Source organism: Taudactylus pleione, unplaced genomic scaffold (genome assembly GCF_031769625.1).
Source record: "Taudactylus pleione unplaced genomic scaffold, aTauple2 ptg000442l, whole genome shotgun sequence".
Lineage (NCBI taxonomy): Eukaryota > Metazoa > Chordata > Amphibia > Anura > Myobatrachidae > Taudactylus > Taudactylus pleione.
In genome coordinates this window covers 2,896,543-2,923,318 of record NW_028284844.1, presented here as the reverse complement: position 1 = coordinate 2,923,318, position 26,776 = coordinate 2,896,543, and the positions used below count along the sequence as shown (strand labels likewise).

The 26,776-nt window shown below is 47.0% G+C and overlaps 1 protein-coding gene across 1 annotated transcript in view; it reads left to right on the top strand.

Annotated features, from left to right (window-relative positions):
- The first annotated feature begins 329 nt into the window (after nucleotides 1–329).
- The window catches only part of LOC148505696 (inaD-like protein), a 191,233-nt gene continuing 164,786 nt past the window's right edge, over nucleotides 330–26,776 (top strand). Inside the window, exon 1 of the mRNA XM_088447865.1 lies at nucleotides 330–575. Coding sequence (XP_088303991.1) covers nucleotides 554–575 — 22 coding nt within the window. The 5' untranslated portion in view covers nucleotides 330–553. The remainder of the gene's footprint in view (nucleotides 576–26,776) is intronic.

The following is a 26,776-nucleotide window of genomic DNA, read 5'->3' as shown; positions in this document are numbered from 1 at the left end:
TACAAAAACCTTTTTCCTCTTTTAAAACAGTTACTTGAAATAAATAAAGTGTGAACTACAGACAAAAGATGAAAGACCCGTCTCGGTGCGCACAGATTGCCTTTGTTCATCAAAACTGCAGGACAGAAACACAAGACACATGTATAGAGATGTCTGTCCCTTTGCCCCCGAGCAAAGCTACATACACCATAAATCCAGATGACGCGGATTGTGCCGCTGCGAGTTGGTATTCTGGGTAAGGTGGCAGCAGCTGTGGGGCTTGTGTGGGTCAGCTGCTTCAGAGCCGGCTCTTCCCCTCCACGCGTACTTTTGTAGTGACAGATGTGATTCCAAGCTCCGTGCCTCTGCTTCCGATTTATGTCACTGATCGCATTCTGCAGCAGAAACACATTCGCAGGCGGCATCAAGGTAACGTCCTGGGGAGAGAAACAGGCCCAAGGTCGTCCGAGGAAATCCTTGCAGGGTACACGCGTGGGAGAGCGGATCCTCGCTTCCTATAGAGTGAAGACGTCTTTCGGGCATGCTGGCTCATTCAAGTGCATCTGCTTAAGCAATGGTACAAGGGGGGGTTCCAGGTAAGACCCAGCATTAATCTCATCAGTTTCACCATTAGTCTTCTCGAAAGCGAGGTACATCATTCCCTAATTATCCAGCTGCAAACATTGTATCGGACAGTTGGTGTGTTGCTGTAGAGAAGCCCCAGCTTGTACGTCATATCTGCTGTATTTGTTGTACATACAGATGTGTCCACATACATCTTTTTTCCATACACTACAAGTCGCATTATACATAATGTGCGAGCGCCGTGCGACTTGGTAGTGTTGAACGTCTTTCATGTGTGACTTTTTACCTTAGGACGCACAAGCAGCTTCTGCTGATTAAAATGTGCGGCATGCCTATATTGTGTGTGACTGCCGCTGTATCTGCATGTGAAATGCTGCGTTACTACGTTACAGTGTCAGAGGCTGTGACTGCGGCTGTATCTGCATGTGAAATGCTGCATTACTACGTTACAGTGTCAGAGGCTGTGACTGCGGCTGTATCTGCATGTGAAATGCTGCGTTACTACGTTACAGTGTCAGAGGCTGTGACATAGCTGTATCTGCATGTGAAATGCTGCGTTACTACGTTAGTGTCAGAGGCTGTGACACTAACGCAGCATTTCGCATGCAGATACAGCCGCAGTCACACACAGAATATAGGCATGCCGCATATCGTTTTAATCAGCAGAAGCTGCTTGTGCGTCCTATTTACACCGCTGTGCGAATAGGACACATTTGAAGGTAAAAAGACACACGAAAAGACGTTCTACGCTACCGAGCCACGCCATGGCATGGCAAGACTAGAAGGGCTATTTTACACGCAAGGATGTGATGTGAAAACATCTGTATAACCTGCACTGTAGAAAATGGTTTTCCATAATGGATGTTATGAGGGAGAAGGGGAATGTAATTTCTGTAAGACAGAGCAGAGTTTCTGTGATACATGACACTGAAATTGATTGTATGCGGTGCTGAGCTAACCGTTCATAACTATTCATCATTTAATGTATAAGTGCCTTAGAGGGTTAGTGCACAGAACATGCTGGCAGGAGGACGTGAGAGAGGGAAATTTAGCATTTTGTATTTAATTAAACACATGAATCCGCAGTATACGAGGGACCCCCAAACGGCTTCCTCTGTGACCACCGTGACTGGTTAAACTAAAGAACATTCACTAATATACTGAGTTCTAGAAAACTTATGTGGAGGTGACGCGGGCAAGTTCACAATAATTTAGACCTGTTTTAGGGAATGGTCACTGTGCAGCTGTTTCTGAATTACATCCAGTGGTGATAATCAGTTATTGATCATTGGCACGGAGATTCCTGTGCAGGAACAACACTGTTCTATTACAGAGCAACTAATATAAAGAAATGGAAGCGCTTGTTTAAATGTAGGAGGAATCGATTCGCACATATACTGTAGGCGTTACGGAAGCATTTTGTTATGAGTTTACGCCTACTCTGATGTAAAGATTAGTTTGGGATTTAGTTTATAAAGTTGCAGCAACTAGCTCGATATCCCCAAGGGGATGTAGTTAATAACCCGGCGGATGATATACCGCCGCCGGAATCCCACCTCCGGGCAAAATGCAGACGCCGCTATCTCTGCACGATTTAGGATACCAGCGCCAGAATCCCGACAGCCATCATCCCAATCGTAAGAGACCAGAGGCATGTAAGTATGAGCCGTGGCAGAGGGGTTATATTTAGGCATGTCCTGGGGGGACTTAGGGTTAGGCACCCCCCAGGGATGGTTAGGGGTGGAGAGGGGGGTTAGCGTTAGGCAACACTGGGGGAGGTTAGGGATAGGCACCCCCCCGAGAGGGTTAGGTTTAAGGTGTGGGAAGAGGGGGTTAGGGTTAGGCACCACCCCAGGAGTTTTAGGGTTAGGCACCACCAAGGGAGGATTAGGGGGTGGGAGGGGGGAGGGTTAAGATGCTTACCTTCCTTCGTCCGGATCTCCTCCTGTCGGGCTTCCGCGGTCGTATTTGAACCGGCAGCTAAACAGCCGCTGGTATTTCAATCCCATTCCTGGCCAAGATAGTCCCACAGGACAGCCTGGCCTTTTCTAATACAACGTGTGCTTGTCAGTACCACTATCCTGTGAACATGATGCCACTGAAAGCAGCGCTGTAGCTATGGGACTTTCCGGGGAGCCCCCAGGACCGCAGGATCGCTGCGCCACAGGCAAGTTTAACTTTTTACTTTATTATAACTGGATGATCTCCACCCAAAATAAAATGTTGGTTTTTGGTGGCATTTTAATTGAGTTTTGCAATCTCACGCTCCCCTGATTGGGAGCTGTAATGAGAGACTGCCAGAATGGCTGATGCTTTTCATGGTTTATGAGCACAAATAAACTAGTATAATAGCAGACTGGCTTTGCTCTTGTGTTTTATGTGTGTTTTTATGAAATTGTGATTGTAAGCAGCTATTGTAATATTTCACAATCACAGTGGTTGGGTAAGAATGTGGGACAGATTTTCACAAATATATGGCAGCAAGTAGAGAGCAACTTCTAATTCATTTTCCTAATTAGTCATAGCTGTTTGTACATTCATTGATTGGCAAGACTTTATCATTTAACCTCCTCCCTACCCCTCCAATTTATAAAAATGTTGGCTTCATATTTCAATGTATGAAACATTCTGCAAAATATCACATTCTGTCATACAGTAGGTTACTTGGAGTGGAGCAGTGCTCTGCAGATTTCCAGGCAGGTTAGTACTTGATAGCGCCCAATAGCCTATACCGGACCCATGAGACACAACACTCAACACACAGAGTAAATTTATTAAAGTGAGAGTTTTTAGAAGTGAGTTTTAAGTGATGATGCCCATAGCAACCAATCAGATTCTAGCTATTATTTTCTAGAAGGTGCTAGTTTAATGTTAAGTAGAATCTGATTTGTTGCTATGGGCAACATCACTTTTAAAACTCACTTCTAAAAACTCTCACTTTTTAGTAAATTTACCCCACAGTGTTGTGTCTCATTAGTCCGGTATAGGCTATTGGGTGCTATCAATTACTGTGTTGCTTATCTTTTGGGATTTGGGCATTGGAGGATGCCCAGGAGAGCTGCCAGCCACGATTCAGTTGCAAATAGGTGGGCACCCTATTGCCTCTCTAGGTTAGTGCTCGATCTGCATACAAATCCGCATTATTTGTGTCCATCTCTGAATTAGGCCAATTATCTGCTAATTATCAGTACCAAAAAAAAAAGTTACTAAACTCAAAATATATTTTGCTTGGTAGATTAACCGAATATATTGAAAAAGAGAGAAATGTATGGTTTACCTATTAACATCATTGTAGCAAATAATCTAGTGGCTGGTGGTGGGACATTCTGGTATTTGTAGTGCCACCGTTGATAGTACAGTCGATATAGGATGCTGGATTCCCCCATTTCATTTAGGGGTCTATTTACTAAGTAATGTTAGTAGACATAGTGAAAAGTGATAAGAAAGTGATAAGGAGTGATAAGGTGCCAGCCAATCAGCTCCCAACTGTCATCTCACAGGCTGTGTTTGAAAAATGACGGTTGGTTGGGAGCTGATTGGCTGGCACCTTATCACTCCTTATCACTTTTCACTATATCTCCTAACAGTGCTTAGTAAATAGACCCCTAAGTCTTCATTACACAGCTGCAAGGTTAGAGTCACTTTAGCCCTAATTGTTATTTTATTTCAACCTCACAAACATCCATCATTAATCCCAATGACATTGAATGTGCGACCTTAGTAGACTTGTGACTCACCATGTGTAAACTGTGCACCAGATGTAGGCAAAGGCAGTTGAGGGACTACATTTCCCAGCATGACTTGCCATCAGAGATGACGCCCCAAAGCCCCCTTGTTGTACTCTGTATCTGTTTTTTCTTTTGTGATGAGCCTGGAGATGTTACAATCACAGTTAATCCTCCCTCCCCATGCGCTAAGCTCTTGGTAGGTGAATCGGAGAACTGATTAACTTCCCGCAGCGCGGAGGCTGATATTCCTGCCATTTATAGTGCAGTAGGATAAAATAGGAGAATTCCTTTACCAGGTAATCAGTAGAACTCTGCTTTGTACCGATAGTAACTCTGGGGACAGGAAGTCACGGATTATATCTATAGGCTGAATGGTGGGGAATAGAGAGCAAAGTTTTATTTATCCTGTAGGATCTAATTATCTTGTTCTTATTAGTCTGATATCATCATGGACATGGGGAGAAGAACCTGGTACCTCCAGCTCCCCCACCCCTGCCTCGTCATCTCCTTTATTTATTAATATGATCCTATTTGTGTTCTGCAAAGTGGCACTTTTACTGCAGGAACAGACTGTATGTGCGAATGGATGGCAGCGTGTTTTACTGCGGTTATTCAGACTGTCATCAATAATACAAGACTGCAACCCTTATCTGCATTCTGTGCATTCAGGGGGGGTATATAAATCATGCAGCGAAATCTAGAAGACACAGTTATTTTAGCGTTTCCCCACCTAGAGACTGCGAAGTGATAGAGAGTGAGATTTAGCTCTCACCGGCTGTCTGGCTCGGGCATTTCCACTTGGATAGTCTTCATCATGTTCTTAAGAAAGCAGAAATGTAGGTTCCATTAATTATTCTATATGAATAACTGACTTGCGACATTCACCTGTAAGTTTAACTCTGTGTAAGCCGTATGATCGCCCTTTTGTAGCTTCTTAACAGAGAATTACAGGTGTCTTGCCACACTGTGTTCTCACCAGGCTAAGAAATACTGGGGTCTATGTACTAAGCCTTGGAGAGAGAGAAAGTGGACGGAGATAAAGTACAAAACGATCAGCTCCTAACGGCCACATTACAGGCTGGGTTTGAAAAATGACATTTAGGAGCTGGTTGGTTTGTATGTGATCTCTCTCCACTTTATTTCTTTCCAAGGTTTGATAAATTCCCCCCATTGTGTAGGGAGAAGTGGGAAGCTGCTATTACACCAGTGTCCAGTATGTGGCAGTCTAGAGACTTGTCATTTTTCATATGCCCAGAGCCATACCCCTTCATACAACCTCATCTGATAATACTCCCCCCTCTTGCTCTCTTTGATATAGCTCTGACCTGCTCCCCATCTCTGTCACGCCTTCGGTATTTTTGCTGTGTCGCCACCAACATAAAACCTGCTATCCGCACTAATGCCCCCTCACACTTACCTTAGTCCAGAAGTTCCCAATCACGTAAGGCCGGCTCCAGGGGTCGGAGCACCCTGTGCCGGCTCATCACTGCGCTCCCTAACATGTGTCTGAAAATGGGGTGTGGCCAAATTACCATATACCACACCCACTGTGTGATGTTATTTGGAGGCGTGCCCACATGGCACGCCTCCAGATAATGTCAGGCTGGGGGAAGCCTCACTAGCTGGGCTTCCCCCAGCCCTCTCCCATCAATGAATGCGCGCAGCATCCATTCAGACTCCGGGGTCCAGCACAACCGCACATCTGCGGCGGTTGGGGTCCCCAACCCTCCCGATTTGACCACCCATGGGCCACTTCAGCCCATGGGTGGAACAGCGGGACATTACTGTCCCACCGAAATCGGGATGTTGGGGAGGGGTGCGCCCTCTATCGGTGGGGTCCCTGTTCGACCGCACTGGTCGAACACCCCTAGAGCCGGCCCTGCAATCACGGTCCTCAAGGCTCCCCAACAATTCATGTTTTAGTGATATCCATGGTTGAACATAGGTGACTTAATTAGTACCTCAGTCAACCATGGATATCACTAAAACCTGAACTGTTGGGGAGCCTTGAGGATTGCATTTGAGAACCTCTGCCCTAGTCCCATCTATACTGCCCCCACTAATGCCCCCACACCTACCCTACTCCCATCTATACTAACCACACTAATGCTCCCTCACACCTACACTAACCTTATCTATACGACTCCACTAATCCCCCCTCACACACACCCACTCTACTCCCACCTATACTACTCCACTAATGCCTCCTTACACCTACCCTACTCCCAACTATACTGCCCACACAGGTACACCCTCACACCTGCCCTACTCCCACCTATACTACTCACACTGGTACACCCTCACACCTACCCTACTCCCACCTATACTACTCACACTGGTACACATCACACCTACCCTACTCCCATATATGCTACTCACACTGATACACCCTCACACCTACCCTACTCCACCTATACTACTCACACTGATACACCCTCACACCTACCCTACTCCCACCTATACTACTCACACTGGTACACCATCACACCTACCCTACTTCCATATATGCTACTTACACTGGTACACCCTCAACCTTCCCTACTCCCATGTATGCTACTCACACTGTTACACCCTCACACCTATCCTACTCCCACCTATACTACACACACTGGTACAGCCTCCCACCTATACTACTCACACTGGTACACCCTCACACCTACCCTACTCCACCTATACTACTCACACTGGTACACCCTCACACCTGTCCTACTCCTACCTATACTCCTCACACTGGTACACCCTCACACCTACCCTACTCCCATATATGCTACTCACACTGATACACCCTCACACCTACCATACTCCCACCTATGCTACTCACACTGCTACCCCCTCACACCTACCCTACTCCCAACTGTACTAATCACACTGCTACCCCCTCACACCTACCCTACTCCCACCTGTACTAATCACACTGATACCCTCTCACACCTACCCTACTCCCAACTATTCTACTCACACTGGTACACCCTCACACCTATCCTACTCCTACCTATACTCCTCACACTGGTACACCCCCACACCTACCCTACTCCCACATATTCTACTTACACTGGTACACCCTCACATCAACCCTACTCCCATATATGCTACTCACACTGGTACACCCTCACACCTCCCCTACTCCCACCTATACTACTCACACTGGTACACCCTCATACCTCCCCTACTCCCACCTATACTACTCACACTGGTACACCCTCACACCTACCCTACTCCCACCTATACTACTCACACTGGTACACCCTCACACCTACCCTACTCCCACCTATACTACTCACACTGGTACACCCTCACACCTACCCTACTCCCACCTATACTACTCACACTGGTACACCCTCACACCTACCCTACTCCCACCTATACTACTCACACTGGTACACCCTCACACCTACCCTACTCCCACCTATACTACCCACACTGGTACACCCTCACACCTACCCTACTCCCACCTATACTACTCACACTGGTACACCCTCACACCTACCCTACTCCCACCGGTACACCCTCACACCTATCCTACTCACACTAATACACCCTCACACTAGTACACCCTCACACCTACCCTACTCCCACCTATACTACTCACACTGGTACACCCTCACACCTACCCTACTCCAACCTATACTACTCACACTGGTACTCCCTCACACCTACCTTACTCCCACCTATACTACTCACACTTGTACACCCTCACACCTACCCTACTCCCACCTATACTACTCACACTGGTACACCCTCACACCTACCCTACTCCCACCTATACTACTCACACTAATACACCCTCACACCTACCCTACTCCCACCTATACTACTCACACTGGTACACCATCACACCTACCCTACTCCCACCTATATTACTCACACTGGTACACCCTCACACCTACCCTACTCCCACCTATACTACTCACACTGGTACACCCTCACACCTACCCTACTCCCACCTATACTACTCACACTGGTACACCCTCACACCTACCCTACTCCCACCTATCCCGGGGGCGGAGACTCTGCAGTGTGTGCTGTCTGAGCTGTGAGGAGGTTGTGTGGAGGAGAGCTCTAGCTGCTGCAGGTGTGTCCCGTGTCTGCAGGGAGACTCCCTGCTGGCTTCCCCAGGGGGATGGATCCTCCTGGGGGAGAGTGCTCCCGACGTTCAGCCCGTGGCTCGGGCTCTAAAGCAAAAGCCAAAGCAAAGACTCGTGGTGTCCGGATAACTAGTGCGGCAGGCCAGTCCGGATCATCAGGAAGCAGCATGAGTGACAGTGGAGGCAATATCATCAGCCCGGCTTCTGTGCAGTTGGAACCACAGCTTGTTCCCCTATATCTGAGGGTGCTCCCCTGTGTGATGGAACAAAGGGTCGAGCAGTGCTGGAAGCTACCTACCTTGTCGGTGTGGGCCCAGTGAAGAAACTGGAGCCACAGTCGGATTCCCACAAACTCTCCCTGGGTGCTCCCCTGTGTGATGTAACACAGGGTGGAGTGACAGCAGCTACTGTCTGCCCAGGGGGTAGTGAAGTATGTGGGGGGGTGAGGCCCCTTGATGCCTTGGAGAATGTTCCTGGATCCCCTGGTGATACTGGGGATGAAGAGGAGGAGGAGGAGGAGGAGGAATCATTTGATAGCTTCTCTATTGAGGAATTACAAAGAGAGGCAAAGCGTATACAGACCAGAATTAATGATAAGAAGAAAAAAAGAAATACCTGCTATAAATGGGAGAAACCAGTATTAAAAGAAGTGATTGAGACCCTTTCTGTAACTCTGGGAAGGGTTAAAAGTAAATTGCAAGAAAAGCGCTTGGAAAAAAAGGAAAAGCAGATGCAAGCAGCAGTGAAAGGGTTACCAGTTCATGCAAAGGTCCAATCAGGGCCGACACCCATGGAGACAGGTGTTATCAGTGTACCTGGTGATTGCAGCAGCAGCACCCCACAGCCTGTCTGTGTAACTGAAAGTGAAACAAACCTACCAGCTGATGTCCAGGCAGAGTGTATGCAGCTGGAGGCAGCAGCAGTAACGGAGTCTAATACAGCTGAAGATGCAGTAAATATGGAGGATAAAGTTATGTCAGAGGTGTCTGGTGCTGTGATTTCTGATTCCCAGGAGAAGTCTGTGGCAGGGGACACAGTGGAGATGTCTTGCGAGCCTGAGGTGGAGGATGTTGCGGAAAAGGGCGCTTTCGGTGAGCCGGCTGTCCTGCAGGTGAGTAACAGTGTGCCGGGTGCTGGGGGTAAGGCAGGTAAGAAGTGGCCGGTGACGGCTGAGCCTGACAGTGCCCGGCATGAACTATTTCCACCTGTAGTGATGGCAGATGGCGGAGCCAGGAACACAGAGGGCGCGGTGTTCCAGGCTCAAATGGAGGTTGTTATGGTGGAATTAAGGCTTGAGGAAGCTTTACAGAAAAGTGGCACTGAGGGGGGATCTCCAGGTGAATCTGCAGTGGCAGGTGAATTACCTGTTACTGGGGAGGCTCTGGGGATTGTTCCCGGAGATGTGCAGGGCGAGAAGGTTATAGGTACAAGGAGGTTGCCGCATGGTACTGGTTTAGGAGGGTGCATAAAGGAAAGACAATTTGCACAAGGAATGCCTGCATTAGAAAAGACTGGGCTGCCGGAGGAGCAGATTAAAGTAATAGAAACTGTTTATGGAGATAAGATGCTTGTACCAGCCAGGGCTGCAGAGGCAGCTAAAATTATTTGTGATGATGTAAGAAGGAGAGAGGGTGGGGGGAGTGTGGTAACAAACATATCGGACAAACAGACTGTTCCTGGAAGTATATCGTATGCTAAAATGGTGACAAGATCTAATGCTTTCAATATGAATGTGAATAATGCTGGTCCACAAATGCCGGGTGCAGCAGGCCAGGTTGGAAAAAGGAGAAATTTAATCCAGTTCCGATGGGCAGGAGAGAGGGAAGTTCCTACAAAGGAGACCTTCTTAAAAATGATTTTTGGTCTGGGGTTTAAACCCTCAGATTTAAATGCTTGCATACACCCGGTCAAATCTGCAGAGTTTGATTTGAGTTTTTTATCCTACCAGGGACTACAAGTGTTCTGGACAAAATGGCAGGCATGTAAAATGTCAAAACCATATGATATGTACAGAGTAAATTTGGTTACAAAGCATGATAAAGTGAAGGTGCATATTCTAGTGAGGAATGAGTCCATTCCTGTCCAAGATATTGGGTACTGGTTGTCCAGATATTGTGATATACAGTCTGACCTAAGTAAATCTGGACATACGATGGGGGTATGGGGGGGAGCTTGGGAGGCCCTGGTAAAGCTGCGTCATTCTGACAGAGGATTCATCCATGTACCATCCGCTGCGTACATTGGCAGGGATCGAGTACAATGCTTCTACCAGGGTCAACCAAGAACCTGCTTTAAGTGCAGGGATTTCAGGCATCTGAGCAGCGAATGTAACGTGATAAAATGTTCATTGTGTAATAAGATCGGCCATGTATCCAGAGAATGTGGGGTGGTCAAATGTAATTTATGCGGGGAAGAAGGCCACCCATATAGCAGGTGTCCTCGGGCCAGCCATAATAGTGGGCAGGAGGTTAGGCCAGAACCAAGAAGGGAGGAGGAGGTGGTGAGACAAAAAGAACCACTAGGTGTAGATGAACATGTAAAGCAGGTGCAAGGGAAACAGGTAGAGGAGGGACCTTTTCAGGAGGTAAGGAGAGGAAATAAGAAAAAGAGGAAAGGTGAAGATGTGCAAGTTGTGCTAAGCAACAAATTTGATGTATTTTCCTCTGATGAGGAGGAAGTAATGAGGAGTGGGGGAGAATTGATTTTGGTAACAGGGAAGGATAAGAAACAAGCAAGGACAGTGACAAAGAAAGTTAATAAAATTAAAGGGGGGGAGGAAAGGAATAAAAGGAGGAGAAAGAGATCAGATCAGGAGGAAGGTGATGGGGAGGGATTAGAGTGTGACCCTGCTGGAACTCAGCTGGAAGAGGAAAATATGTGCAGTTTAGGGAGTGTGGTGGAGGAAGTGACTGTGATAGAGGAGACCCAGGGTATGGAGGAGGATAGGGTGGCTCAAGGTGTGTCCCAAGGCTCCTGTGTAGGGCCGAGTCAGGTACAGGTACCTGGTACTGAGCATCAGGTTATCAAGTTTGTACCCAAACCTCCTGATCCTGGGCCTTCTCGTACGGGGGAGAAGGTCCCTGTAGATTGTCAGGGAGTAAGGGAGGAACGGGTAGTGACAGTTGTCGCTATGGAAGAGAAGGCTGGCCCGAGTAGGGTTAGCTTATAGTTTTGTGGTGGATTTGGTGCTGGGAATTGTGCAAGGTAAATATAAGCAAGGTCTTGCATTTAATAATCTATACATCATGGATCCCCAACCCATACGATGTGCCACGATTAATGTGGCTTCCGTAGTTTCTGTACGTGCTCGTATAATGGCCTTTGATTTTTTCAACACGGTTGAGGTTGATTTTTTGTTTTTGCAGGAGACTAGGATTAGTAAGTTGGATCTCCTCCACAAAGCGAAGCGTGAGTGGAGGAGGGGTCCTTCTTACTGGTCTCTTGTGGCTGAGCCGTACGGTGGGGTGGCAGTGCTTTTTACTGACATGGTAACTGTGTACAAGGTTATAGAGTTGCAAGCAGGTAGATGTATGATTTTGGATATCAACATGAAGGGACAGGACCTTAGGTTAATTAATATTTATGGTCCTCAATCACAGTGGGATAGGAAATGTCTCTTCATGGAGATAAAACCTTTTCTTTTTACGGCCCAGCAAGTTATCTTTGGTGGTGATTTTAATACCATAATTAGGCCAAAAGATAGGGGAGGCTCAAAGAAAACTCTGGGCTATGACTCTAATTTTTTAGTTAGCATGATTAGACAGGCGGGTCTGGTAGATGTGCATATTCGGCATTTCCCAGACCTCACAGGTTTCACCTTTTTTAGTGGTAGTCATAGATCTAGAATAGATAGGTTTTTTGTTAAGGAATCTTCAAAGACCTCATCTTTAGGGGTGAGGTTAGTGGAGTTTTCCGATCACGCTTTTCTCTCAGTGACTTTGAATGCCTCAGAAACCCCTCAGAAAGGGCGGGGCCTGTGGCGATTGAACTCAGAGCTTCTGGAAGAAGAGAGCATTAGACAATCCTTTAGGCTCTTCTTTCAATCTCAGGAGACACTTTTGGAGGCGGGTTGGAGTAGATATGAGTGGTGGGAGGTGATTAAAAAGAGAATCCGGAAGTTTTTCCGTGGGTCTATTGCTAAAAAAAACTTGTTAAGACGTAACATCTACCATAGCCTGAGAAAGAAATTGGATCTCTTGATCTCTGAGGAGGGAGATAGTGGGGAAATCTCCCGGGTGAAGGCTCGGATGAAGGAGTTTCAGTACAACCGACTGGCATCCTTAGTTCTGGAGAGGGATTATGGAACATACCACTCGCCAGATCCCTACCAGAGCTGTAGGAGGTCAGTTGATGCCAAAGAGATCAGGGGACTGAAGGATGGACAGGGTGTTCTTCATATTGATAAGAAGGGCATTCTGGAAGTGATTGAGTCCTATTATTCAGATCTTTTATCTGAGCATTCACTCATCAGGGAGAGGATGGAGGAATTTCTGAGGAGGACACCAGGTTTGGGTTCTCAGGTTGTTTCTTCTGAATCTTTGGAGAGTGATATAACGGCAGAGGAAGTTAAGATAGCGATAGAGGGGTTAAACTCCAAAAAATCTCCAGGACCGGATGGTTTAACATCTGAATTCTATAAGACCTTTTCAGACCTCTTAATTCCTCGCCTTGTGGAAGTATTTAATGAGAGCCTGGATGAGGGAGTCCTCCCTCCTTCCATGAGGTTATCTGCCCTTATACTACTGTCTAAAGGAAAGGATCCGTCCCGTATTGAGAACTGGCGCCCCATAGCCCTTCTTAATACAGACAGGAAGATTTTGGCAAAGGTACTGTTCAATAGGCTATCGGAATTTTCTGAGCTGTTGCTTTCCCCCTCTCAGCACTGTACGGTGAAGGGCCGTAGCACCTTTAGTGCTGTCCTAGGTGTCCGGGAGGTCATTGAGCGGTGCAGGGCTGAGAAGTGTGGAAAGTATTTACTGGCATTGGATCAATCTAAGGCTTTTGATCGGGTAAACCATGAGTACCTTTGGGCCCTACTGAAAAGGTATGGTCTTCCAGAGTGGGTGGTGAATTGGCTGCAGGCTATTTATCGTCAGGCCGAGAGCTTCCCACTTGTAAATGGTTGGATGGGTCCCACTTTTGGGGTAGGCTCTGGTGCTCGTCAGGGATGCCCCCTGAGCCCCCTCCTATATGTTTTTGCGATTGACCCCTTCGTCAGAAGGGTAGAGAGCGGAACTGTGGGTGGGGTGCAGCTGAGCCCAGGGTTTCCACTAAAGGTGGTGGCCTACGCAGATGATGTCACGGTGGTTCTCTCCTCACGGATAGAGGCCCGTGATGTGGAACATCTTATCTGTGAATACTCTGAAGCCTCGTGCTCCAGGGTAAACCGTGAAAAGTGTGAAGTTTTCTGGATGGGGGAGGAGGGTGATGAATTTTGCCTTCCGGACAGCTTCCCTCAGGCCAGTCAGCAGATTAAAATTCTAGGCATAACATTTGACCATGGTGACTATGTCTCCCTAAACTGGGATAAGAAGCTGGAAGATGCTACCAAGAAGGTAGAGAGCTGGAAGAGATGGAAGTTATCTCTGAGGGAAAGGGTTGACTTGTGTAAGACTTACTTGATTCCGATTTTTTTATATGTCAGTTATGTGTGTTTTTTGCCTCAATCTATGTGGTCCAGATTGAATTCCTTGTTTTTCCTTCTTTTGTGGGGAAACGGGGTCAATATTGTCAGGAGAAACATCACCTACAGACCGAGGAAAGACGGGGGTTTAAATATGGTAAACCCCGTTGTCTTTTTTGTAACAGCCTTTATAAAATTTAATGTTGGGAGTTTGATTTTAGATGCTCCCCCTCGGTGGGTAGAGGGATTTAGATTCTGGATGTTCCCCTTCCTCAGGTTGTGGCTAGAGGGTGGCCAGGTGAAAAGCTTTCGGATTCGGTGTGGTTACCTCCCGATCTACGTCATCCAGAGTTTGAAGGTGATGAGGCGTTTTGGCATGGTGGTGAGTGAAGTCAAAAACTTCTCTAGAAGGGAGTTGGAGAGAAGAATTTTGCAGACTCACTTCCATGACCAGCTGTCCCTGAGGGACTGTCCGAGTGATGTCGCTTCGGCCGGGTTAGCTCTGTTAAATTCACAGAGGATACCGCAGAAGTTTAGAGACATTGCTTGGCTTTCTTTTCACGGAAGACTTTATGTTGGGGAGAATCTCAGGTGGAAGAGTGTCAATGATCGTGGTTGCCCACGGGAGGAGTGTCCAGGGGTGGTGGAGACGATGGACCACTTTCTGCTTGTGTGTCCCTTTAATATAAAGGTTTATGAGGAGGTGTCAAAAGCCATTGGTATTCCGTGCCTTTCGGGGCTTAGTTACCCTGAGTGGGTTTATGGGGTAGTCAGAAGATACGGTGGATTTAATTTAGTCACGATTTATTTAGTTAGTTTAGCAGTTAGATTTCACACGTGGAGCGCACGGTGTCAGGTGTCCATAAGGAAAAAGGTCCTCCCCTATAGGAATGTGGTGGGTTTGATTCTTCAAGAGGTGAGAAGGAAGATGGATCTGGATAGGGAGGGGTTGGATGCTGTTGGCTGGTCTCGTCGGTGGGGCCAGTTGAAACCCCCTTGAGTGGGTGGCAAACAGTCTCTCTGAATTCCAGCTTTGGGTTTTCTTTTCTCTTTTTTCACTCCCTTGTAGATGGTTTTTTGAAGTATTTTGTTTTATTTATGGAAAGGTTTGCATACATCTGCCTGTAGGTGTTGGTGATGGGTAATATAGTTTAGGGTTTGATGTATGATTTAGATAGTTTCCTTTTACTTGAGGTGGTTTCTAAATCCTTGCTTAGTTTTCCCTTGCAGGTGGTGGATTGTATATAGGTAGTAGGGTAGATAAGTGTTTGTATTAGGTTAGGTAAAGTATAATATGAAGTAATATTATGTATTTTTTTTGCCTTTTTTTATTAAGTTTTTGATTTTATGTAATTATTTATTTACATTTTATGTATTTATTATTATTATTATTATTATTATACTTGTTGCAAGTTTTAATAAAACGAAGCATGACCTATAATGACCACACAAATACACTCTACCTATTCTCATATTCAATCTTATTTCAACTTTGTCCTCTTACCAATTAGAATGTACACTCCATACCATTTCTTATGTCTGCATTTATCTGTATGACCCCGTTTTTTATGTTTTCCCACTGTCCTGTGCTGTGGGTCACTGTGACACATTTCATACATCTCCCATATTAATAAAAAAAGGTTTCCTTACACTGTGATGTATGTTTCTCCTTTTTGCTGCCTTTTAATGATTTTATTAGAGGAGATCCTTATCTGACGTTCAGTGTACAGATATAAGGGAGGGCGAAGAGCGGGAAAACGAATAAAAGGTTGTAAAATACCAATACTGTCAGACATTAAAGTATAAAATATCATAAATCATGTAGGCAATTACAGAGTCTGGCGTGTTTCATATGAGTAACTGGCATGCTTTGTCATTCTATCTTGTTGCCCTATGTTCTCACCCTCCAGTCACTGTCCTGTTAAACCGTTTAGTAACTTCTACATCGTATTTTGTTTCTTTTTTTTTAAACAAAAATGTCATATTGATCAGCGTGTTTCTTCTTTATATGTATAATCGATTTAAATAATTTACCTTTTAATTTAGAGTTTGATATTGCTGGCTATTTGTAGAGGATGTAGTCGGTCTGTCGACATTCATTATGTCAACATGTTCAGAATGTCGACCATTGAGAATGTCGACATGCTCAGAATGTCATCATTTTAACTTGTTCGACATTCACATTCTCGACACTGGCACAATATTGACATTTTCAAAATATCTACAGTCAGAATGTCATCGATCGCTCCCATTTGTAGCTGCGCCGTGTAACCAGTATAACTTCCCTGTCTCCTACATGAAGTGGGAGCTGCCATATTATTGTGCACAAGTCATTTTTTTATTTCTTAAACGCAGCCCAATCCTATGGAAGAACCAATGACAAAGCTGAGGCACTTTGTGGCTGGATTGTAGTGAGGTTGCAGCTGCTCTCTCCTGTGTGATGGCTCAGCCACACATTGGCTACGTGCAGAGAGTGCACTGTAAGGGCAGACCAGATCTTCTTCCAATATACTCTCATCATTGTAACATTTAGGGCTGAGTAATCCGTCTTCCATTCAGTGCTTTATTCTCCTAGTGTCCTTTCTCCTCCCCAGCTGAGAATCCAGTATTTCTGCCATTACTTATTTAATGTGAGCATTAACCTTTCCCATAATGTACAAGCTATTAGCGGCCAGTACAGCAATCCTCTAATGCTGCTTTTCTCACATGCTGGCCTGCTTGTGGTGAATCTCAGGGACCAAGAGGGTCAGCGACTCATTGCTGTAGACCGAGTCCTGCACTCTGTCCTCGCAGCTGTGACATTGGTTTATCTGTCGGGGTAATTTGTGAATATCGCTCAATGGTGCAATTGTTCACTAATCCAGAGCAACCAGTCAGCGTGACCTGCACTAGTGTTCCTCACCACATTCCCAGGACAAACTGGGCTGCGCCCCTCACCCGCTAATCTACATGTGTCACGTCCATTTTCAGCGACACCGCAACCATTTTCCCATAGGGCACGCCACTTTCGTCCCCTGGAAATTGGGACTGTTCCACCATAACTAGGACTGTTTGGCGGTATGCACTGGAAATGACTGATCTGGCCTTTGGCATCCAACATCACCTAGTGGTTCATCCACAGTCATTAAGGTAAAAATTGATGATAATAACAGGAGGTAAAAAAAGAATGTTTGTTTTTGTTTTTTTCTTGAAAACAAAAGATGCTAAAAGCAAAGTAGGGACAATTATAAAGACTTGTGTCCTGGGACGGGATGTAGTTATGAGACTGGCAGCCGCGATGGTGGCACCAGTCTAAATCCCAACGGGGGAAACCCTACAAGGGACTTAAGATAGGCATCAAAATACCAACGCCTATCTTAATCCCGACGCCAGAATCCAGAAGGACGCCAGCCCGTATGAGGTAAGGCCGGGGTGCCCTTAGTGTTAGCCGTGGTGGGGGGAAGGTTAGGTTCAGGTAGCATAGCGGGGTAATCGTTGGTTTTTTTTGGGGGGGAAGGTTATGGTTAGGCACTAAGGGGGGAGGGTTATATTTAGGCACGAAGGGAGGAACTTAGGTTTAGGCACTAACGGGAAGGGTTTGGGTGGGGAGGGTTAGGGTTAGGCTACAAAAGAGAGGGTTAGGGGGAGAAGGGGGGGTAAGTATACTTTCCCAACTCCTATCGGGATACCAACCACCGGGATGGCGCTGCCGGCTTTTTGACAGAAGGCATCCCGACAGCCGTCATTACATACCCATTCCTACTGGGACGCCCCTTCCTGTTTGCAACGATGGAGCTGATGGGGGGACCCTATCGCAGCTGCCTGTGGCTCGCGCATGGGACCTCGTCTACGGAGACCATTGTCTCTGGGGTAGTACCAGGACGCCCTATATGTGGCACACGTCACGATCCCCCATTAGCCTCACTGTCCCCGGCAGCCTAGGCAGTGACTGTGAGTATATCCTGGCTCCCTGATTAGCGGGGTGGCTAGGCACAAAAAAAGGCGGTGTTTGCTAGGCAGCGACATTCTGCGGGCACCATATTCATTATTTAAATTGGGCGCAATAGCGGGGGGGGAGCAGAGACTAACACTGAGGTCTGCTCCTTGCTCCCAGCTGCTCCGGCGCTTCCGTAGCACAGCCGACGGCCATTACAGTACTGCTGCTGCTGGGCTGCGCTGATCATTTTGACATCGCTGAGACCGAGACCGCATACCTCCCGACTGTCCCGCATCTAGCGGGACAGTTCTGTTTTTTTGGGACTGTCAGGGCATCTGTTCACCAGTATACGGAGAACCTGGGGGCTGCCTAGCATCTCGGAGAGTGCTGGGCACGACCCCATAGTGACGTAAACTGGGTAAGCCACGTGGCTCCGACTTGTTTTCCCGACCGGGATGTAGTTATTATCCTGGCTCTGTCGGGATTGTGACCCAGTCGGATGCTGGCGCCGGGATTCTTACAGCCGGGTTCCTGAGCGCCGGCATCCCGTATCGAGCCCGGATAAAATGTGCAGTAAAAGGACAGTGCTATATAAACCGTATATACACTGACATACGCATTACTCGGGATGAATTGTATCACAGTAAGTTGCCACCTTTTAGGTTGTTTATTTTTTTTTTCGGAATATAGGAAACTATTTTTGTTCAGGGCAGTTACTTTCAGTTTGAAAGCGAATGAAGTCTTGCCGATCGTTTTACCATCTTTACCCTTCAGTGCGCATGAAAATGCTCTCCAATTTATTCGGGTGGCAGCCCAACTTGTAGAAAATAACTGAGAAATAGACGAGGCACAAACAGGCGTAATTATATAATATCACACAATGGCGTTATGTAACTGGTTCCAGTTCACGGAACCAGCGTAATTTCAGCTAATTCATCACTAATAGGAAATGAGTTATAAGGCTGGTTACTTCTTAATTTCCAAGGTGAAAGTTGTGTCCGCGTGCCAGGAGATAGATATACGCTTATCTGACCCATATAACAACACTTCCAATGACACAGCAGCTCCTAAAGAATCAATAAGGATGTGGACTCTCCAATTAGGAAAAAACAATATAAATTGTGTAGTATCATAATACACCAAACATTTTATTTATCAGGAGTATAAAACGGGTGTTGTTGTGGGGCGTCCTGCCTCTCCGGGTGTTGTTGGGGGCGCATGCCTCTCCTGGTATTGTTGGGGGCACATGCCTCTCCTGGTGTTGTTGGGGGCGCATGACTCTGGGTCGTTCATGGCTCCTGGACGTCAGGGCTCTGGTCATGTTTATGTTGCTTATTTTTGCATTGATGGTATGCCACTATCCCGATACAAAGTAATGAGACCTGTATAAGAATTAGTATGCACAAGACCACCACCCAGAAACGTAGACAAGATGGAGAAAATATTCCAGTGTTCCTAGGGGCCCTCGTCTCTTCAATTACCACAGCTAAACCAATGGATTTGGGAGCGCTGCCCTCTCCCATGATGGTGTCGGGTTCACTGGCCTCTTCCGTGCTGACCTGTGGGGCGCTGGGCTCTCCTGCGGTGACCTTGAGGGCCCTTGGCTCTCTTGCGTTGACCTTGGGGGCCCTGGGCTCTCCCACGGTGGTCTTGGGGGTGCTGGCCTGTCCCACGGTGGACTTGGGGGTGCTGGCCTATCCCACAGTGGACTTGGGGGTGCTGGCCTATCCCACGGTGGTCTTGGGGGTGCTGGCCTGTCCCACGGTGGTCTTAGGGGTGCTGGCCATTCCCACGGTGGTCTTGGGGGTGCTGGCCATTCCCACAGTGGTCTTGGGGGTGTTGGCCTCTCCCACGGTAGTCTTGGGGGTGCTGGCCTCTCCCACGGTAGTCTTGGGGGTGCTGGCCACTCCCACGGTAGTCTTGGGGGTGCTGGCCACTCCCACGGTGGTCTTGGGGGTGCTGGCCACTCCCACGGTGGTCTTGGGGGTGCTGGCCACTCCCATGGTGGTCTTGGGGGTGCTGGCCACTCCAACGGTGGTCTTGTGGGTGCTGTCCACTCCCACGGTGGTCTTGGGGGTGCTGGCCACTCCCACGGTGGTCTTGGGGGCGCTGGTCTTTGACGTAGTCTGGAGAGTGCTGGCCTTTACCGTGGTGTGGGGTGTGCTGGGCTCTCCCCCAATGGCCTCGAGGGTGGCGGGCTCTGCTTGGGAGGCTCTGGGCTCTCCAGCAGTGGCCTCGGGGGTGCTGGGCTCTCCCGTGGTGGCCTCAGGGGTGCTGGGCTGTCCTGCGGTGGCTTCGGTGGTGTTGGGCTCTCCCGCCGTGGCCTCGAGGGTGCTGGGCTCTCCCACGGTGGCCTCGGCGGTGCTGGTCTCTCCTGCGGTGGCCTCGGGGGTGCTGGGCTCTCCCGGGGTGGCCACGCGGCTGCTGGGCTCTTTCTCATGGGCGCTGGGCTCTCCTGCGGTGGTCTCGAGGCCTCTGGACTTTCCCATGTATGTAAAGAGAGCCTATACAAATAAAAGATATAAGTATAAAACAGTGACACCGCTTTAAAAATAAATGTGTGAAGTGAAGAAATGCTGCTGTATGTATGATATACAATGGGACATTAATGAAAATAATTATGCAGGTCACTGCTCAGAGTATGTGGCATCAGTGTAATCAGTGCCCGGACTGACAATATGCTGGTATAGATTACATAATGAAAACAAATGGATGATAGCAGTGGGCAAAGCACATGTTCTACACCGTTACCTGTGGGATACATTCATAAGTATTTCCAATGGTGACCATGCTGTAGCCAGCCATTAGTATAAGTGCTTGACAGTGGTAGAAGTAATGTAGCTGTTACCATGCCCTATTCATAGACAATATAGTATTGTAATGAAGTATTCTATATATTAGACAGTGTGAGAGTAATACAATTCCAAGTGATGTGCAATCTCCATATGCGGCTGCGCACGTAACTCAGAATTACGGTAGTCCAGCATCGCAGCTTTTCCTGGGCACCTCTATGGAGTGCAAAAAAAAATCTTGTGGTGCAGAGAAAACGGTTGGAACTGCGAAAGCTCACGGCCTTCGTGCAGCATTTATTTGCCCTCTCATACAAATTTTAAATAGTAATTAAGTTCAGTTATCTCCCTAGTCTCCTGCACTCTATAGACTCCATTGGCATTTCTAATCCAGCTTCAGGGGTCACCTGTTACCCACCCAATCACCTCCCCCCACTCCCACCATCTGCTGTAATTACCAGTCACAGCGTGTAAGAAGTACGTTTGTGCCCCTCCAGGATGCAGCCACAATTGTTATACTTTGGCAATCTTACATCTGTATTTGGTGGGGGGGAATTTAGGTAGGAAGGGGGGAGTCAGCTCGCCCCTAATAATAATAAATGTATTCATAGTACATGAGCCCGAATGACTGAAGTAGTTTCTATGCAGCTTGTTACATGAAAATTAAATTACAATTTGATGCACACGGGTCACAGAACCTTTTAATTATTATTAAAAATGAATAAACAAAATGATACTCACAATATAGTCCTCATAGTCCAATACTTCCAGTTGGGAGTGTATGCCGGAGAGAAATGCAAGGACTGTAAGCACAAAGACAAAATGTTACAGCCTTTACCGTGTGTGTATGACTATGCAATAGTGTGTTATGTACTAATAAATACACATAAATAAGCATTGGAGACCACAACCCCTTTTAGTGTGATCCTCAGACGCACAGCGTGCCCCGTTTTCTGGCTGGGTACTCCTGGCAAATATCATATACCAAATCTATAACTGCAGCATTTATGTCCCAGGTATAAGTGGCGTCTATGTAGAGCAGTGGTGTCAAACTCCGGCCATCCAGCTGCAGTGGAACCACACATCCCAGCATGCACTGCCACAGTTTTGCTCTTAGGGCATGCTGGAATATGTAGTCCCTTAGCAGCTGGATGACCACGAGTTTGACATCCCTGATGTAGAGAAACGTGAGCAATGCGTCTGCCTCTCTGGTTACATATATAAAATAATGTTACATGCATGGAAGCTAAAGGTTGTTGGAATACTCACAGCATAGGATCCAAAACATCTTGCTCTGTGTCCTCCTCATGGCAAATCAGAGGCCTGTGTCTGGGAGGTGAGGTTATACCGCAGTAATGACATCACACACTGTGATGTCATAATAGTTTGCTTTACAGGGAAACTGCCTCTAAATCATACTAGACAGCTCTCCCTCATTGTCAGGGAAACTCCCTGAAATAGTAGCAATCTCCCTGACTCCCTGAAGAGTCCAGCAATCTCCCTGATTGCATCTTACACCCATTGTGAAGCTGTTATATATATATAAACCAGATATATACATTCAAATGGGATCATTAGTATAATTTCCCTGTATTGGATATAAGGCACAATGATCCCTATGGCTACATGTATTTTCTGAAAAGTATCAGTGTGTTTTCATCACCAAGTTGATCTTACTAACCGCTTTGGGGCTCATTTATATTTGGATGCAAGTCAATTTTATGACACGCCCCCCAGATATAGCAGGACACGCCCACTTTACCGCCACGCTCTTAGGTGCTGCTTTCACAATCTCCCTGAAAAGCTTTTTCAAAAGTAGGCAAGTATGATCTAAATAATAAGTGACCTGTATAGGTATCAATAGTTATTCAGGTAGAATGACCGGTAATGCTGCCTATCTGTACGCTAGGAACTACTGACGTACACTTTGTGCCTCATGCCTCTGTGATGTCACTAGATCTTAGTGAGGTGATAGGAGGAATATTGGTTTAGCCCTCACAGTACCTGCCTTCTCTGTTTCTAGGACACAGATAAAGGAAAGATATACCTGTAAATATTTAAGTCAGTTTTAATTAAAGTAAGTTGGAATGTAACTAAAATGACTATTCCAAGGCATTAAATTCTGACCCCTCTCAGTGCCAAAATTAGCTGGCACCTCACTCTGCGCTGGCCACGCCACCTGACTGCGTGATATCTTGCTGAGGGGTAGGAGCTGCCAGCGCCAAGAAGTACAGCCCTGTCTGAGAAGTACAGCCCTGTCTGAGAAGTACAGCCCTGTCTGAGAAGTACAGCCCTGTCTGAGAAGTACAGCCCTGTCTGAGAAGTACAGCCCTGTCTGAGAAGTACAGCTCTGTCTGAGAAGTACAGCCCTGTCTGAGAAGTACAGCCCTGTCTGAGAACTACAGCCCAGTCTGAGAAGTACAGCCCAGTCTGAGAAGTACAGCTCTGTCTGAGAAGTACAGCTCTGTCTGAGAAGTACAGCCCTGCCTGAGAAGTACAGCTCTGGCCCATATTCAATTAGCTGCAAAAAGTCAGAATCCACGAAAAAATATCTCCAATTGCGACTTTACGCCAGCCGAAAACTTATCTCTGTATTCAATTGCAAACTCTTTTCGTGTACATGAAAACGCAATGCAATGTAACAGGTGAAAAAGATTTGCCTATGAATAGGTGTAGAAAAAAGTGCAAAATCACTAATTTGGGGTGCAAATGTGGGAAAACCACTCTGCACCCTTGGGACAGCCCCCCAATGGATAACTGCGTAAAAAAAACCTAAAAAAATAGAACACCACCCCAAAAAATGACTTAGAAAAAGGGGGCAAAAAAGTGTAAAGTGGGGGAACAAACTAAAAAATTAGCAAAATAGACTTTTGGGGGGTCTGCAAGTAGGGGTGAGGTGTTTTTTTGATTGCAGGTGCCTGCTTCTGGTGCGTTTTTTAAAACCTTACTTTAGCGACTTTAAACCATGCTTCCCTCATTTTCAAGTACCCCAAATTTGACAGGAGTACTTATTTTCACCAAAAAAAACCTGCTTAATGCTACTCTTCACCACCGACAGCACTTTTCGCCTGGTTTGCATTCGCTGGGTTGCATTTTCGCGTGTTTTGGAATTGAATAGGTCGAATCACGGGGATGCATGCGATAAGTTTCTACGGCTAAACTACGCAATGTAAGCGAAAAGTACGGCAGGCGAAAAAGTATCGCAGGTGCGAAACTAATTGAATACGGGCCTCTTTTTAAGAATTACACTTCTGTCTGAGACGTACACCTCACCCCTAGTTAATGGCCCCGCTCCCTCACCCCTAGTTACGGCCCCGCTCCCTCACCCCTAGTTACGGCCCCGCTCCCTCACCCCTAGTTACGGCCCCGCTCCCTCACCCCTAGTTACAGCCCTGCCCAAACCCCTAGCTACGGCCCCGCTCCCTCACCCCTAGTTACGGCCCTGCCCAAACCCCCCTTATATTAAGTTTTTCTTTGTGTCCTTGGTAAACTGAAATGTCTTCTTTATCCAAATGCCCCTCTCAGTCCTCACAGCTGAGCATTGGGTTTTGCATTCTTTGTATTTCTCTTTCATCCACTAGGGGGCACTGGAGGTTGGTTACGCTGGGGTATAGAGGCGTGGATAACTAGAGCTGGCACTTTAAATAATTTTAAATTGTGAAGCTCCACCCCCTCTATGCCCCATCAGCCCTCCAGTTTAGAAAATGTGCCTCATGGAGCTGGTCACAGTTTGCTGTGCTCCAGCAATACATTGGATTTTATTTTTATTTAGGTTTATTTTTTTCTACATCTTTTACACTATATTAGGTACCCTTCGCCACCTTTCTAAAGGTGGGGTCCGGGTACCTGGCGCCCTGTTTATTAGAAAAACAGGAAGGAGTGCGCAGCGCTTATACTAAAAGCACTGACAGCTCCTTATCGCCACAGCACAACCCTAACAAGAAGAAGAGTGTGCTGCAGCTCTGAGAGCCTCCGGGGAGCGCAGTGAGTATTGCTGCACATTCCCCGTGACACCCGGAACACATCCCGGCGTGTACATAGCGCTGCTTCATATGTTCCTCCAGTCCCTGCTCACGGCTAATGGAGAGGGACAGAGGCATAGCGGGGCTGTCAGTAGGCTCCTCCATTAGACGGGGCAGCCATTCCCCGCGACGCCAGGCCTCCCGGCGAGTACATAGCACTACTGCTGCACTGCTACATCTGTACCTCAGTCCCTGCTCGCGGCTAATGGAGAGGGACAGAGGCATAGCGGGGCTGTCAGTAGGCTCCTCCGTTAGATGGGGGCAGCCATTATCTATAGCAGGCTTGATGAAGGGAGGGCGGAGCCAAAACAGCGCGGGCTCTCTCACTCCACACTAGCGGCACAGAGCTGTTACAAACAGCGTGTCTGCCATTTGTTGTGCTAACTGCCGGTATTCTCTCCCTCCTGAGGCAGAGTGCAGCTGCTAGGCTACAAAACCTTTGCTGTAGTGTGCAACAATACAAGGAGCATAGCCCAATAGCCCCATGGGCTAATGCTCCATAACACAGTGTAGATGTCCTGGGTTCAGATCCCAGTGAAGTATCTTATAACTGATTCTCCTGACTACATCCCTGGTACAGAAATCACTGGGGTGTAAGTGCAGGGAATCAAATCTGTGGGAAGGGAGTGGGGTGTACCTCCTCCTCTGTGTCCCAAACTTCTGGTCTCAGTTCTGATTCTTTTATATGTACAGTATACTGTGACACTGATATACATTCAAAAGGGACAAACAGAACAAAGTATTTAAAGATGTTTGTCTGTTTGAAGTGTAATACCAAACAAGCCGCATGACACTGGCTCCACGCTATGTAATGCTTGTATAGCAATGATTTCATCTATGGCTATTATTGACTCACCTGCCCCCCATGGGCCGCTGACATGATAGGAATTATGACAGACATGTGCATGTTATGGGTGCAGCGGTATCTGCACCCTCCACTTCCTACTAAAGCGTACTCTAACAACTGTTCTCCAGCGGAACAGTCGGACTAAGTATTCCTCACAACGGAGGATACCGTAGAGTTGAACTGTACCCCTCAAGAGTTAGTCTTCCTCTCCCAGGAAGAGGAGTCTCTAATTTTGGCGGTCAGAAATATCCTTAATTACCTGCGGATATTATTCCTGCATCCCAGGAGTGTGAAATATTCAAAGAGCTCGGCTGTTTTTCCATTCTCAAAATCAGCAGCAGCTCTCAGTGGTTTGGAAACAGCCGGATATGAGGTTCCAAATTCCATTAATGGAGAAGTAGGAAACATCTCCTCCCAGTAGATACGTCTGTCTCCCGTTTCTTTAAGAAACGGCATTTCCAGTACCGGGAGCTACTGTACTAAAAGACCTTCGGATCGTAAGATGTATAGTCGGACCTACCCTTGTTACTGCCTGGGTTAACAAGGCTGTGCTTTGCTGGGCTGACTAGTTGATTACAGCTGGACTCGGGTATTTCCAGAGCAGTATTAAGTCTTCTAGCAGAACACATCCGTGAGTCTGCAAATTACCTGGGAGAAGCTTCTAAGGCTATTAGTCAGATCAGTGCTCGCATATTTGCATCTGCTATTTCGGGCGCAGTGTCCTCTCGTTGCGCTCTTGGCAAGCAGACGTAGTATCCTAGTGTGCGGTGGAGGGTTTACCATTCACTCGTGACATGCTTTTTTGCCTGGAAATGGACTAGCTTCCAGAAGATCTTATACTGGAGGTCATTTCCCTGGTGTACCGAATTGTCTTCGAAGTCCCCCCTCCACTTTGGTTCTTCACTACAAGTCTGCCAATACCTTCAGACAAGGCCGGGGTTCTACAAGAGGCTATCCAGTCACTAATAGTATCATTTGTGATAGTTCTGGTTCCGGAACATCAACAAGGTATGGGATTTTACTCAAACCTGTTTGTAGTACCCAAACCAGATAGTTCGGTCAAGCCCATCTTAAGCCTGAAGTCCTTAAACCGGTATCTGAAGATGTATCGTTTCAAAATGGAATCTCTGCAGTCTGTCAATGCGAGCTTAGAACCAGGGGAGTTCTTATCCCTGGATATCAAGGATGCCTATCTCTATGTT